This window comes from Onychostoma macrolepis, chromosome 04, assembly GCF_012432095.1.
Source record: "Onychostoma macrolepis isolate SWU-2019 chromosome 04, ASM1243209v1, whole genome shotgun sequence".
In the NCBI taxonomy this organism is placed as follows: domain Eukaryota; kingdom Metazoa; phylum Chordata; class Actinopteri; order Cypriniformes; family Cyprinidae; genus Onychostoma; species Onychostoma macrolepis.
The window spans coordinates 20,244,760-20,258,803 of NC_081158.1; the positions used below are offsets into that span (position 1 = coordinate 20,244,760).

The window sequence follows — 14,044 nt, forward strand, 5'->3', positions numbered from 1 at the left end:
TGCATAACTTGTAAACAGTGACAAAATGAAATGATACTCAAGATACTCAAACACACACACAAACTTACAGGGCAGACTCGAGCCACCATAGCATGGATGTTCTTAGTGTTTCCACTACTGTCTGTCAGTCTCTCACGCATGAAGAAGTAAAGTTTGGCGTCGTTTGGGTCTGAGCCATCAGGAATCAAGTGTGCATCGATGAACACTGGCTCTAGTCAAAAGAGAAGAATAACTACAGCTTAAACACTCAATTTGCTCTACATCAACCACAAAAGAGAAATAAGTAGATTGTACTGTATCATTTCTTGCCTAAAGAATCAAACATCTCTGCATGGTGCTAATGCCTAAGTTTATATGAAACACAATACAGCTGCTGGCAAACTGAGTGAAGAAAACATATCTCACAGATCCAGACCAAATATGCATTTCATTGTGTATATTTGGACTGTATCACACAAAAGATAATGTGACCTCTTGAGAAAACCGTTATGCATGTACAATATGTTTTCATTTTCCTGGTGGAATCATTGTAAACAGATATTGAGTCTATCCTGTCTTCAGCTATTTCCTTTGACGTGGGCAAAGATGGTTTTTACTTTGTGGTTTGTGTATTATTTTACTGAAATGACATGGAACATGTAATTTAATGCTCCACATAAATAATTATTTGTAGCTTCAAGAAAACATTATGCACAATTTTCTGACAGAACAGTCATAATAATGTAGATGGATCAAATCAAATGTAGGGTTTGTACCGCTCAGCCATTTGGAGTTATGTTGGTCCGTCCTCACTGCATTCCTTGTGGTAAGGCTCCTGAAGATTGCTGCGTCTGTCCCCATGAAGTCAATGTACATGCCAGAGAACAGCTCCTGATCTAACCACAGACAGAAATGTGTCCCACAGTTGCTTTATACAGATGTTCAGTGAAAATCTTTTCACATTTTTATTACATTACATTACATTTAGTCATTTAGCTGACGCTTTTTATTGTGCTAGATGTGGATTTTATCTGCTTTATCTTCTCAGATGAATAGTAAGGTTGGTGAATTAAACTAGGAAAGACAATAGGATTCATTTGATGTAGTTAATGTGATTTAATTGTGAATTTGATTTAACATTAAATTATATATTAATACTAGTGTGTCAAACAATTAATCGCGATTAATCGCATCTAAAATGTGATGCGATTAAGTTTTTGTATATTTATTGTGTATATATATTTCAGAAAAATATGTTTATATATTAAACATATTTATTTATAATATAAATTACATGAATATAAATATAGACATGTAAATATTTTCAAAATATGTGTGTGTGTTTATATATACATAATAAATATACACAGAACACACACATATTATAATGCAAACAAAAACAGCACAAATTAATACCATATATTTCTCCTTTAAGTTTTAATAAATTCAGTTCCTCATTTTAAATGTACTGATGTGGATGGCAATTAAATAAATAATAATTAAATAATCAAACTTTTCTGGCACTTCATGGACTGAATATTACATCTGTAAAATGTTTTTGCTTTAACATTTCTATGAATTTGGAGCTTCAGTAATATTATAATTCAATGTTCCACTCTAAAATAGGAAGTACAAATGATTTAGCTTATGTTAAATGTCCTGTCTAGGATTGATTTATGAATAAATTACCCATAAAAATATTACAATCTTCATCTTTTATTTTTCAACGATTGCTTACTATAGGAGCTTTTGTGTGTGTGTTCACCAATCTGTTCCAGTTGTGTTTTAATAATCTCACAGAACACAATTGAAACTGTTATTATGTCAAATCTAATAAATGCATTAATGTAGTTTAAACGTAATTAAACATTTACTCACATGCGTTGACATTTTAACTTTGACAGCCCTGTTTAAAATACATTTATTTTGTAAACCCACTGCATATAACGTATAAAAAATGGCTAAAAGCATCTGTCTGTTAAATACGAGACCTATGAATTTATTGCGGCTGTACATTTCTCTGCGGTGTGCTTTACTAATGACCTGCTCGAGTCTCCATTCCCCAAATCTCTCCTTCCTTTCATCAGTGCACTACTCTATCACTTCATCACTCACTATTGCTGGGCCCTGTGGTTGACGTGTGGCTAAGGGCCAAGTGTATGATGGAAATTGTCAGACGGACGTCAGGCCTAGAAAGCTGTAGGCTGTCATGTCAAGGGCCGTCAGTCTTTGATGCCGTCTAGACGGTTAGGACCTGTTCTACTTTCTCTTCATATACAGATGACTCAATGATGACCTATAACATATTATATTTAGGTGTTCGTGTGTGATTTTTTGTAGGCGAGTATGTGTGACACATGCAATTAGTTCTCATGAGGTGTAAACTGGGAGATGGTGGCATGTGTGTTTCAGGGTTATTATAGTTAATTAAAATTAAAGCGATAAAAAAAAGAGATTGAAATAAGCGATGAACATTACATGAAAAACTAGTTACCAAGGCAACATTTCTTGTTTTCATTTAGTTTAACATGCTAAAAGACCTAAACTAAAAGTGAAATAAAAATTGATTTAAAAGAAACACTGTATAAACATTTAAAAAATAATAATATAAAATTTTTTAAAAAGTATAAAACTGACAAAAACAACAACAATTTTGCAGACTTCAATTAAAATTAAAGTAAAAACGGAAAATATAAAAAAATATAGCATTCAAAATATTAATTAAAACTATAGTAGTGTTTCAATGATACTAAAATAACACTGTTGTGTTTATGTTGCAGTTGTAATGACTCTCTGGTGTGTGAAAGCATGAATGTGCGTGTAATTTAGCCCATTGGCTGTGTCAACAGCAACCCAACACCAGCTAGCCAATTACAGATCAAAGGATTAAGGAGGCGGCACTGAGTGACCCAAAGTTGTCACATCGGAGGGGGGAAAACAGCCACAAAATGTGGGTGTTTTTATGACACTATGGGGTCATGAACAAAGAGATCATAGAGAATGTGTTATAGTATATGTCCGAGACAAAACGGCACCTGTGGATAAAGACACAAAAGACAGCAGCACTTACTGAGCATGACTGAGACGGTGTTGACTTGTGGGTTAAACGAGCATCTTCCTTTCCCTGATTCTGCTCGGGAAGAGATTTGGAAGACTTGCTCCTGCCAATGACACCAAAAACACAAAATCTCTCATTTCACATATACAAACTATTACTGTGATATCAACTATTTCAGATAAACCCTTCCCTAATTGGCCAACAAAAATGAAACAGACAGTGCTTAGTCCCTTGGTCTTTCCCTTTTTAAGTGGGCGGATCATGCCCAAAATAAGCTGCAGAGTTGACCTTTTAAATCAAATAATCAAATCATATCCTATAATAGATATAAATGACTGACATATGCTCTTGTTATCATTTTATCTCATTTACCATCATCAAATCTATTCTCAACCTTCAGCTTGATCCGAAATGTTTCACAGCCAATCTATATAAAAAGATTTCTGAGTAATTTCCAAGCACTCATTAGTGCAGTGGTTCTGGCTTTCTTATGATTGGTTGGACAGACCTGCCCGAAGGCTTCCAGGTTTCCGACTATCAGGCCAGTCTATCCTCTCCTTTGGTGTCATGATGTTGGCCAGTTACGTGAAGTGAGAGAAACCAGAGACGTAGAGAGCCTCCGTCAGGACATTCGGCCGCTGATGGTAGATCTTTCAATTTGTCACAGGGATGCATGTATTCATTAACTAATATATTGGCTCCTTACATCACACCCAACTATAGGCAAAGATGTGAATCACATGGTGACTTCAGGGTGGCCCCGTCATTGTTATATCACAAAGCTACTCCGCACACTTTTAAAGGTTACAGGTCACCCTATTGCAGAGTTTTCTTCTTCTGTAATAGTCCAGCTGGTGTGTAGCCAAGAGAGACGGACACAGATGGAGGGTTGAGAGAGGAAAATGCTTTTCAAACAAAAAAAGAATTATAGAAAACAAGCTGTTGGACTCAGATTGCTTGTAGGACTGCTTCTAATCTCATCTGGTCTCGCCTTGTCTCTTCTCTAGTCTTTTTTTACCTCTAAGGATTTTCATCTCATCTCATCTCATCTGGTCTTGTCTCATCTCATTTTGTCTTGTTTTGTCTAGTCTAGTCTCATCTCATCTAGTTTTGTCTAGTCTAGTCTCATCTCATATCATCCAGTTTTGTCTTGTTTTGTCTAGTCTATTCTCATCTCATATCATCCAGTTTTGTCTTCTCATCTCATCAAGTTTTGTCTTGTTTTGTCTAGTCTTGTCTCATCTCATATCATATCATCCAGTTTTGTCTCGTCTCATCTCATCTCATCAAGTTTTGTCTTGTTTTGTCTAGTCTTGTCTCATCTCATCTCATATCATCCAGTTTTGTCTCGTCTCATCTCATCTCATCTAGTTTTGTCTAGTCTAGTCTCATCTCATATCATCCAGTTTTGTCTTGTTTTGTCTAGTCTAGTCTCATCTCATATCATCCAGTTTTGTCTTCTCATCTCATCAAGTTTTGTCTTGTTTTGTCTAGTCTTGTCTCATCTCATCTCATATCATCCAGTTTTGTCTCGTCTCATCTCATCTCATCTCATCTCATCTAGTTTTGTCGTTTTGTCTCATCTCATCCAGTTTTGTTTTGTCTTATCTCGTCTAGTCTCATCTCAGCTCGTCTCATCTAGTTTTGTCTTGTTTCGTCAACTTGTCTCATCTCATCTCATCAAGTTTTGTCTTGTTTTATCTCGTCTCATCTTCTCTCATCTCATCTAGTTTTGTCGTCTTGTCTCATCTCATCTCATCCAGTTTTGTCTCATCTCGCCTAGTCTCATCTCATCTCATCTCATCTCATCTCATCTCATCTCATCTCATCTCATCTCATCTCATCTCATCTCATCTCATCTCATCTCATCTCATCTCATCTCCTCTCATCCAGTTTTTTGTCTTGTCTTGTCTTTTCTTGTCTAGTCTCATCTTGTCTCATCTAATTTTGTCTTGTTTTGTCTCATCTCATCCAGTTTTGTTTTGTCTTGTCTCGTCTAGTGTAGTCTCATCTTGTCTCATCTAGTTTTGTCTTGTTGTCTCATCTAGTTTTGTCTTGTTTCGTTGTCTCGTCTCAACTCATCTCATGTCATCTAGTTTTGTCTTGTTTTATCTCATCTCATCTCATCCAGTTTTGTTTTGTCTTATCTTTTCTTGTCTAGTCTCACCTCGTCTCGTCTCATCTAGTTTTATCTTATTTTGTCTAGTCTCATCTCACCTCATCTCATCTCCTCTCAATTCTCATTTATTGCCTCATTTGATCTTCTAACTCTCATTTTGTTTAATCTTTTCTTTTCTCATCTCATCTCATCTGGTTCTCATTTATTATTTGTCTCATCTCATCTCGCCTGTCCTCATCTTGTGTCTTTGTGTTTCATCTTGTCTCATTTTGTCTTCTCTCATCTCATCTGGTTCTCGTTTTGTCTTGTTTTGATTCGCACATCTCTTGTCTTGTCTCTTCTAATTTTGTTTTGTCATCTGGTCTTATGTCTTCTCTTCTTGTTTAATCTCAGCACATGCATCTTAAGGCCGAAGTATACTACATGCTAATTTATGCATACAGTCGAATACATAGCCTCTACTCTTTTAAACTAAAGTTGCGACTATCTAAAGTTTGTTGTTGTTGCAGTCTCTGCTATTTTGTTGTTGTTGTTCCATCTCTTTTGTTTTATTTTCTGCTTTGAAACTACGGCCTGGGGCCGGTGTTGCCATCTTGTGGAACAATTGATTAGTGCAAAACAAATTCAATGCATATGTGTCACCTGTGCATATAAAGTATGCACGCTTACAAAGAGTACTATTCTGTTGACAGAATTTGTGTTGCTCACTGAAGTATAACTTGGGCTTTATTTGCTCACCTCTCGATTGGCATGTCTTGCCTCATCTCATTTTATCTCACCTGAACCTTTTTCTCTCACTCTTTTAACCTCTAACTACCCTCATTCCCATGCTGGTGTAAATTGTCATGAGCTTTTTAAAGGATGTATGATGTTGAACTTTACAACTCAACGGTAGGTTAAACACATTTTACCAGGAAATGAGGGGAATATGGGCCTACTGTCCATTTCCCAGTCCAACATTTTAATTCTGAAACAAATGAAGGTGAAACTGAACTAAATCAGACGGTCTGACTGCTTTTCGTTAGTGAGTGTAAACTGACCTCAGGACGCCTGCCACGGTTAACATATGCACACACTGGGCTGTAGGCTCCACTGCCGCAGATGAACAGATGAGTCCTGTTATAAGGCTGGATCACTCGTAAGAAGTTTCCACATCCATGCTGAGGAGAACAAAAGAGACAGAGTTAATTGTTTTCGTTCCTAAAGGTTATACTAAATTCTCTTTTGATGTGATTTTAAAGTCATTTAGTGCTACATAATTCTATTAGCAAGCTGATACGCGCCATTCTTTTATTTCGGAAAAAGACAATGCCAGTTATAATTAAGACAATTTATTTTGATCCAGACCTGTAATTGAGGAAATAAAAGTTTATATAGGTCAGGAATTTAAGGCCTATCTTAGAATACAGGAATCCCAAACTAAAGTGGATGCCAAACCGACTGCACATGATCCAGCCCAAAGAAAGAGTGAGAGAGGGATGAGTAGAGAAAGAAAAGAAGCACCAAGGGAGCAGTTAGGAACTTGGCGAAGTGTGTCAAAACAGCAGCTGCATGAGCTCTCCGTTAGCATACGCACACACAGGTCCTTCAAGAGCAACTCCAGAAAAATAACAGCACTTCCAATAGCACACACCCAACCATCCACTCCTCCCCTTGATCTCTATCACATGTTTGTCATTAATAGTTCTTTTTCTGTGGCACATATCAACAGTATCCTCTTCTGGCTTGTATTCACTACTAGATTTATTGTATGTAACCTTTTTCTTCCGCAAAGGCAAAAAGACATCTTGACAGCTTACAGTTCACTTACAGATCAGGCAGAATTAACAAGAAAGAGCTCCATAAACATGTCTTAATATCATTTACAGCTCTCTTAAATAAACCCCTCAGTGTTTCCCAAATGGTGCAGATGGATTCAGATGATGTGAGGTTATGCGCTGCCGCTCCTGTGGCTACAGGGTCCTGTCAGAGGAGAGTGATGGGGTATATCCCTGTGAGAGGGGGAAACCTGACAACTTGACAATGGGCAGTGCTACAGATCCATAGATACAAATAAAACGTCCAAGGAAATCTGTGGCACATACCCTATAGTTTAAACACAGAGGAAAACAGACTGTAGGAAGGGCTCAAACACAAATATTTGTCAGAAGTAGTGCAGGAAGACTGATCTGCAAAAACTGCATATATCACTGTGTGACATGTTGCTCTGTACCCCCACTGGTAAAGTTATTAATCCACTTTAGTCCTGCAATTTAGGGCTGGGTACATTTTATTAAAACTTTCAAGAACACTCGGTGGCATTTTCACCCTAAAATTCAAAGCAAAAGAAATAAACTATACTTAAATTAATCTTGAATAATGAAAAGCCTGTTCTAGGAGGGTTTATTCTGGCATTACTTGTGTTACAAATTAAGCACATAGCCTAGTGATTGATCTTACTGCAAAAAAAACAAACAAACAATATATATATTCATTATAATTTATTTATTATATAATTGTATTATTTATATTCATAAATAATGGTAGTTTGTTGGACTGCTTTTTAATAGATCTTTATTTATAAAAATAATCGTGTCATCTATCTATCTATCTATCTATCTATCTATCTATCTATCTATCTATCTATCTATCTATCTATCTATCTATCTATCTATCTATCTATCTATCTATCTATCTATCTATCTATTAGTGTTGTCAAACAATTAATCGTGATTAATCACATCCAAAATAATAGTTTTGTTTACATAATGTATGTATGTGTGCTGCGTATATTTATTATGTATATATAAATACACACACATGCATGTATATATTTCAGAAAAATATGTTATGTTTATATATTAAATATATTTATTTATAATATAAATTATATGAATATAAATACATGTAAATATTTTCAAAATATATTCTGTATGTGTGTGTATTTATATATACATAAATATACACAGAACAGAAACATATATTATGCAAAAAAAAACAATTTTTGGATGCGATTAATCGTGATTAATTGTTTGACAGCACTTCTATCTATCTATCTATCTATCTATCTATCTATCTATCTATCTATCTATCTATCTATCTATCTATCTATCTATCTATCTATCTATCTATCAGACAATTTTCATAAGATTCACCTTGGTAGTATATACATCTGTTATGTGAATTCAAATTGAGCCATGACCAGTAAATTGGGACATATTTTCACTCATCTCAATGTCAAAAAATAGCCAGGTTTACCTAAATTTGCCCTATTTTCCAGTTACATGCAATTAAAATATACAATATCTAATTTCATATTTGAGTGCAGTGCACTTGTAAATGAGTGCATTTTTCATAAGCACATGATCATGTGTGGTATTGGTGTGTGAAGTACAATATTTTTCTTTGGCCAGTTGAGAACTTTGGTCCATCCTGCATTTACTTTGTTTTAACACATGTAGTTGATGACAAAGCGAAGGTGTGACCTCCCACTGCGCTTCAGTCAACATCTTTTGCTCATGGGCACTGGGGCAAGGGCCATCTGTTTCTGATCCAGCCATGACTGTTAGAAATTGGAATAATAAAACTTTATTTGAACAAACTCATGCATCTGTTCCTGATCCAGCCATCACGGTTAAAATTGGAGGACTAAACACTGATTTAAAATCAGCTCATGCTTGGTGCTCTTTTGACTGATTTGGGACAAGTTTAATTAATTGCTGTGATTGTAGGGAGAATAATGCATGTGAAAACAGCTCACTGGATGATCACTTCACCAAGCAACAGACAAATAGGAGTCGAATCAAGAATGCTGCTGCTTTCACTGTGAAACAGAGGCATAAAAGATCTGGCCAACCATAACATGCCAGGAGTTTAAAAGTGTCAATGTTCTTACTGTGGGGTCTTTGCCAGCCATCTGACACTCCTCGACCTTGCTAGTGGATGCCGGCCAGAAGATCTGAGAAAAAAAATAAGACAAGAGCAATGAGAAAATTGCAATATATGGACAAAAGAACGTCAGACATAAAGTGTTTTATTTTTATTTATTTATCTTTTTGACTGACGGATATATACTTTAAAGTAATACTTTTATTCAGCTAGGATGCAATACATTTATCAAAATCTTTTTCTTCTTTTTTTGTCATCAATAGCCCCTGTCAACTTTCATTATAAGCACATGCAAGAACATGAACATTCTGTAAAATTCTTCCTTTTACAATAAATAACCAATTTAAACCTAGTAGTTATTTAGCAATCACAAGCTCTTAAAACAGACACAAATCATGCTGTTTTGTACTCTAATTTGGGTGAGTCTTTTTACTGGTGAACTCGTGATTTGGGGTTGAGCCCGCCAGGATAGATGGGCAGCATAGACCAGCAAAATGCACTGGAATGCAATGAATCTCTGAAGTTTTGCCAGCCTAGCTGGAAGAGGAAAGATAAACTTCCATAATTTTTGCCAGTTGTGTTCAAGCTGTCTCCTCAAAAGCCAACACTGTTTAACCAAACTGCAACTCTCCCATTAGTCAAATGTGAAGGAAAGAAATGTGGTCACCATTGGTTTCTACAACTGTTGTGCTACATTTCATATTGATATACAGCAGAGAGGTTTTGACTGCTCTCTTACCTTCAGCAGGGTCTGGCTGATGTTGTTGATGTCCATCGAGAGTACATGGTCTTTGCAGCCCACGTACATACGGTCCTGATCCTCGTCCATGAAGAGGATCCTATAGTCCATGGCCTTCTCAGACAAAGTGTAGTGCTCAAAGGACTGGGTTTTCTGTAATTCTGTAATGCAAACACAAACATGTTCTTTGCATTTGTATATGAGGTTTTGGTGTTTACTTGCTGAACCCCAGGCTTATTCCAAAACACACACACACACACACATGCTCTCATACCTATACAAAGGCGTAAGGCCCTTCACCATACCATCAAAGTCTCTCTAATGAAGCCCAAACTCATGAATATTCATTGTTGTTTCTCATTAGTCATTCACTAATGTATAGAGAAGTGGAGGCCACATTGATACCCTCCTCTTCGTCTTTATCCTTTTTAACACTCATTCAAAAACCATCCCTTCTTATTTTTCTCTTCAATGACCGGATAACTCCCTCTAGTCCCAATGAAAGTCACATTTCTCTTATCTACAGCCACTTTCTTTTCACTTTTTCTGCTTTTCATCCTCAAATAAAGAGGCTTCTGAATAAAGTACCTGCCAAGTAGGTTTATATATTCACCAAGCTGCCTATAAACACTGTGCAATTCCCACCTTTCTTAATGGATCACAGGACGAATAACTCCATCCCTGGCTTTCCATTCAAACCAGCACATCCAAAGCAGGGTTGTGCAAGAATTTAAGAATTTATAATAATAAAGCCATTCTAAGATGTATTTAAAACATTATAGTTTAACATACATTAGCATATATTAATAATCAAATTAATGCTAACGTATATGTGCAATATTTTGTATCTAATGTTTAGAGATTTTTCATACTTCAGTTCTGTCAAAACAATGGCAACCATTAAATTGCCTCTGTATTGAATATAATGTATTAATTAATTAGAGCATTCTCAGAAATGTCACCATCTTCCATCATTAAATTTAAAAGACATTCTAACTATTCTATAGATTTAAAGGGACTAGCACACAAGGCGAGGTGAAGATCACCCCAGGCTCTCTGAACAACATTGACAGGAGACAGCATGTCTCACCAGACTATTATGGGATTATATTGGTGGAGAGGGCCTTGTCAAACTCGTCATTCTAACATAGCTTTAATAAAGAGATGAGCAGAAGGCAACAGATTACATCAGCCAGGCTTCAAAGCGCCACCGATAGCATCTCAGTAAGATAAGAGTGGCATTTATACTGCTCAAAGAACTCATCAGGGCAAAATTGACATGAGTGCATGAGAACTAGACGGAGGGGAATGAAGGCATGGCGTTGCCGTAGAAATGGTCGAGGAAGCATATGTGAGGAAATAAGTATTAAATAAAATACCTCAAAAGCGGGAGCGAAAGAGAGAAATCCCAGTTCTGGTTAGGTTTCAGGAGACTAATTAGAAACATGCAGCTTCTGTAACCTCAGACAGAAATCACAAAATCCCATTTCACCCCATTCAGCAGACTCATGCCATTTAGAGACTTTCATAAGATTTTCATTTTGGGAAAATTGCGTTGTTAGGTGAGACTTTTATTTCAGCACATTTCAGCTTCTGTTTCAGGTTCTGTCTAATATAAAAATGCTGTGTTGCTCAAAATTTTAAAAGTAACTTAAGGTTAAGTTTCTTTCTTGACGTGTGTGTGGCACAAAATATTCCCAGATGTTAAATTCTTCATAATGGCAGCTTGTATAACATTTTAAATGTCTTTAATCATTTTTGATCAATTTCATGCATCCTTCATGCATTCATGAGTGTGTTAGATTAAACAATGATTGACCTCAAACTGTTTATTTTTGTGCCATTGTGTTGAATTTGACTCATATTTTCTGTCTTTCTATAAGAATTCCTAATGTGAATTTGAGGCAGTGTTTGTTAGTCTACATGTGGGAAAGTAAAAGACAGCACAGTGGGAAACGTTCACAAGACCTTCCCACCCCACAGATAAACAGACACACGTTCCCCCTCTCAGGAGGATTCTGTGGTGTTTTATGTCCTGCCTGTCCTGACCCCTGAGCTCTGAAAACATGAATCATACTTAAGAGTTACTTAGACACACATCTAAGTCAACATTCCCAACTGACAGGTGCTTTCACACCTGTTAATAATGCGATTAGGGAACAATAGTTTATTTCATATTTGGGTTTCCACAAGGGGATACAACAGAACGATTATCTAATTTACGCTAAATGTAAAATAATATTTGACTTAAGTTCAAAGGTCACTTAGCGCATTTCTCAGTGAAGGCAGACAGGGGGAACATACTGTGCACTAAAACTTAACACTTCAGTGGAGATGTGAAAGTTTATAATTTTGAGTGACTAAGACTGTAATTCCAGTCTTGCAGTTTATTTATTAGCTATATATAGTATGTAAATTGAGAAGAAAAAAAACAACAAGAGGTGTGTGTTTAAAAAAAAAGAGACATTTTGGCTTAACTGACCAACTCTCTGAATTACTAGTCCTACACTGAAATTAACAAATATAAAACCGAAGGATGCTTTTGCACAAGTATTCAAAACTCACATTTTATTATTTTTACATTACACATTTTTCTAGGCAGATTCACTCTAGGTAGCTGGAGTTAGTTGGATGGTGCTTATGCAATGCAGTTTTCAAATTGTGCCAGGCCAGTTGGACTGGGATCAAGGCTTTGACTGAGACACTGCATCAATGGAGAACATTCATCTTTTTGTTGACGAGACACTGCAGTGTTAATTTGGCCCTGTGTCTGGAATCATGAACTTTCTCTCAAGCTCAAGGGTGCACCTCACAGAGCAACACTGATTGGATCATACTGCAAGAAAAGCTTGACAGCTTCATCAAAATGAGACTTAATTAGGGTCTGAATGCTTTTGAAAAGGCAGTGTTTTGATATTGCAGTATGACAAATAGGATTACATAATATATATGGGTCAATGCCTAATAAGAATGTGCATAATAATAAAAAAGAAAAATCCAGTTTAAAATGATGGCGAGCATTCTTGTCCCAACGTTGCTTTCTTGTGAAAAAGCATTAGTTGTAGGGATTTTTTCAGTTATTCTTCTGTAGGTTTACATCAATACTGTACGAAATACAGATTCATTTAGGGACATGAAGTGGGTGAAATCCAGTCATCTCAATAGGAATTGTTGCGATCGAGAGATTTGCATGAGGACGAAAATGTTTTCACTTGTGTATAATTTGGTCATGTCAATTTGCCGCACTGACCAACAGAAAGCTGCCGGCTTTGGTTTAAAATTGACTTCTGTGTGAGGTGTTTTATACACTGCGCTGTTGACAATGGGCAGTAGACAATTTGTCTGAAATTTCGCAAATGTGACTACAACAAAAGTTAATTCAGCTAATAATTGGCAATATAGACCCTTTTTCTGTTAGTAAACATTGTGACGATTTTCTGTGGGCGGAGCTTAGGTTGAGGCAGAAAGATTCCACTGACTGCTTTCACTAATGCTAGCTATGAAGTCTGAAACCAGATTGGGCGACCCGCACATGCTTTTACTCAAAGGATGGACGATCTGACAGGATTCCCTTCAGTTGAGTGACTCACATCTAACCTGTATGTTAAGACAAACTCACAGTGTCTATCTAGTCATGAATATATTTCAATTTCAGCAGGCAACTATGTTTGCAGCTACATTATTACTTCAAGCCACAATTAATCACAACAATGTATATACAATTGCTTATGATTAAGCATACAAATCTTCAGTTTGTTGTTTTACACACATGCACACAGACATTATTTCATACATGACATAGTGAGATGCAAGAAATCTTTAGACGCGCCCATAACAACAAAAGACAATACTTTATTTAACCTTTTCTGATAAGAAGTGTGCGCTGCAAATGCAAGCATTTTTGACAATCGTTTCTTTCAGTCCGCTCGTTTTATCTCGTTTAACCACAGCTGTTATCGGTTTTTTGTCTGGCAATGGCATCAGGTATGCCTTAAAATTTCAAATTGAGCCTCTACAACATCGATTCGGGCATCCAACATCACAACAAGATGATATTTTAAGCTCCTTATCTAGCCGAATCTGCGCTGGTTTGAATGGGCCGCCTCCAGTTTTCGCTTTGTTTTGCCTCCAGGTAGCGCTGTGGCGTAATTGTGACGTCGGCCCTAAAAGGGTCTATTGTATCCAAAAGGTAAGTTACTTGTTGATTGAAATATTGCATTAAAACTTCACACTCGCTTTGTATACAGGAACTAAACATAGTGATGTTACTAACTATACATTG

General features: G+C 36.4%; 1 protein-coding gene across 1 annotated transcript in view; it reads right to left on the reverse strand.

Annotated features, from left to right (window-relative positions):
- Positions 1-14,044, reverse strand: part of sema3c (sema domain, immunoglobulin domain (Ig), short basic domain, secreted, (semaphorin) 3C) — a 62,928-nt gene that overhangs the window by 19,390 nt on the left and 29,494 nt on the right. The window contains 6 exon segments of the mRNA XM_058773766.1: positions 69-211; positions 756-875; positions 3,050-3,140; positions 6,197-6,316; positions 9,031-9,093; positions 9,763-9,923. Of these exon segments, the coding sequence (XP_058629749.1) occupies positions 69-211; positions 756-875; positions 3,050-3,140; positions 6,197-6,316; positions 9,031-9,093; positions 9,763-9,923 (698 nt within the window).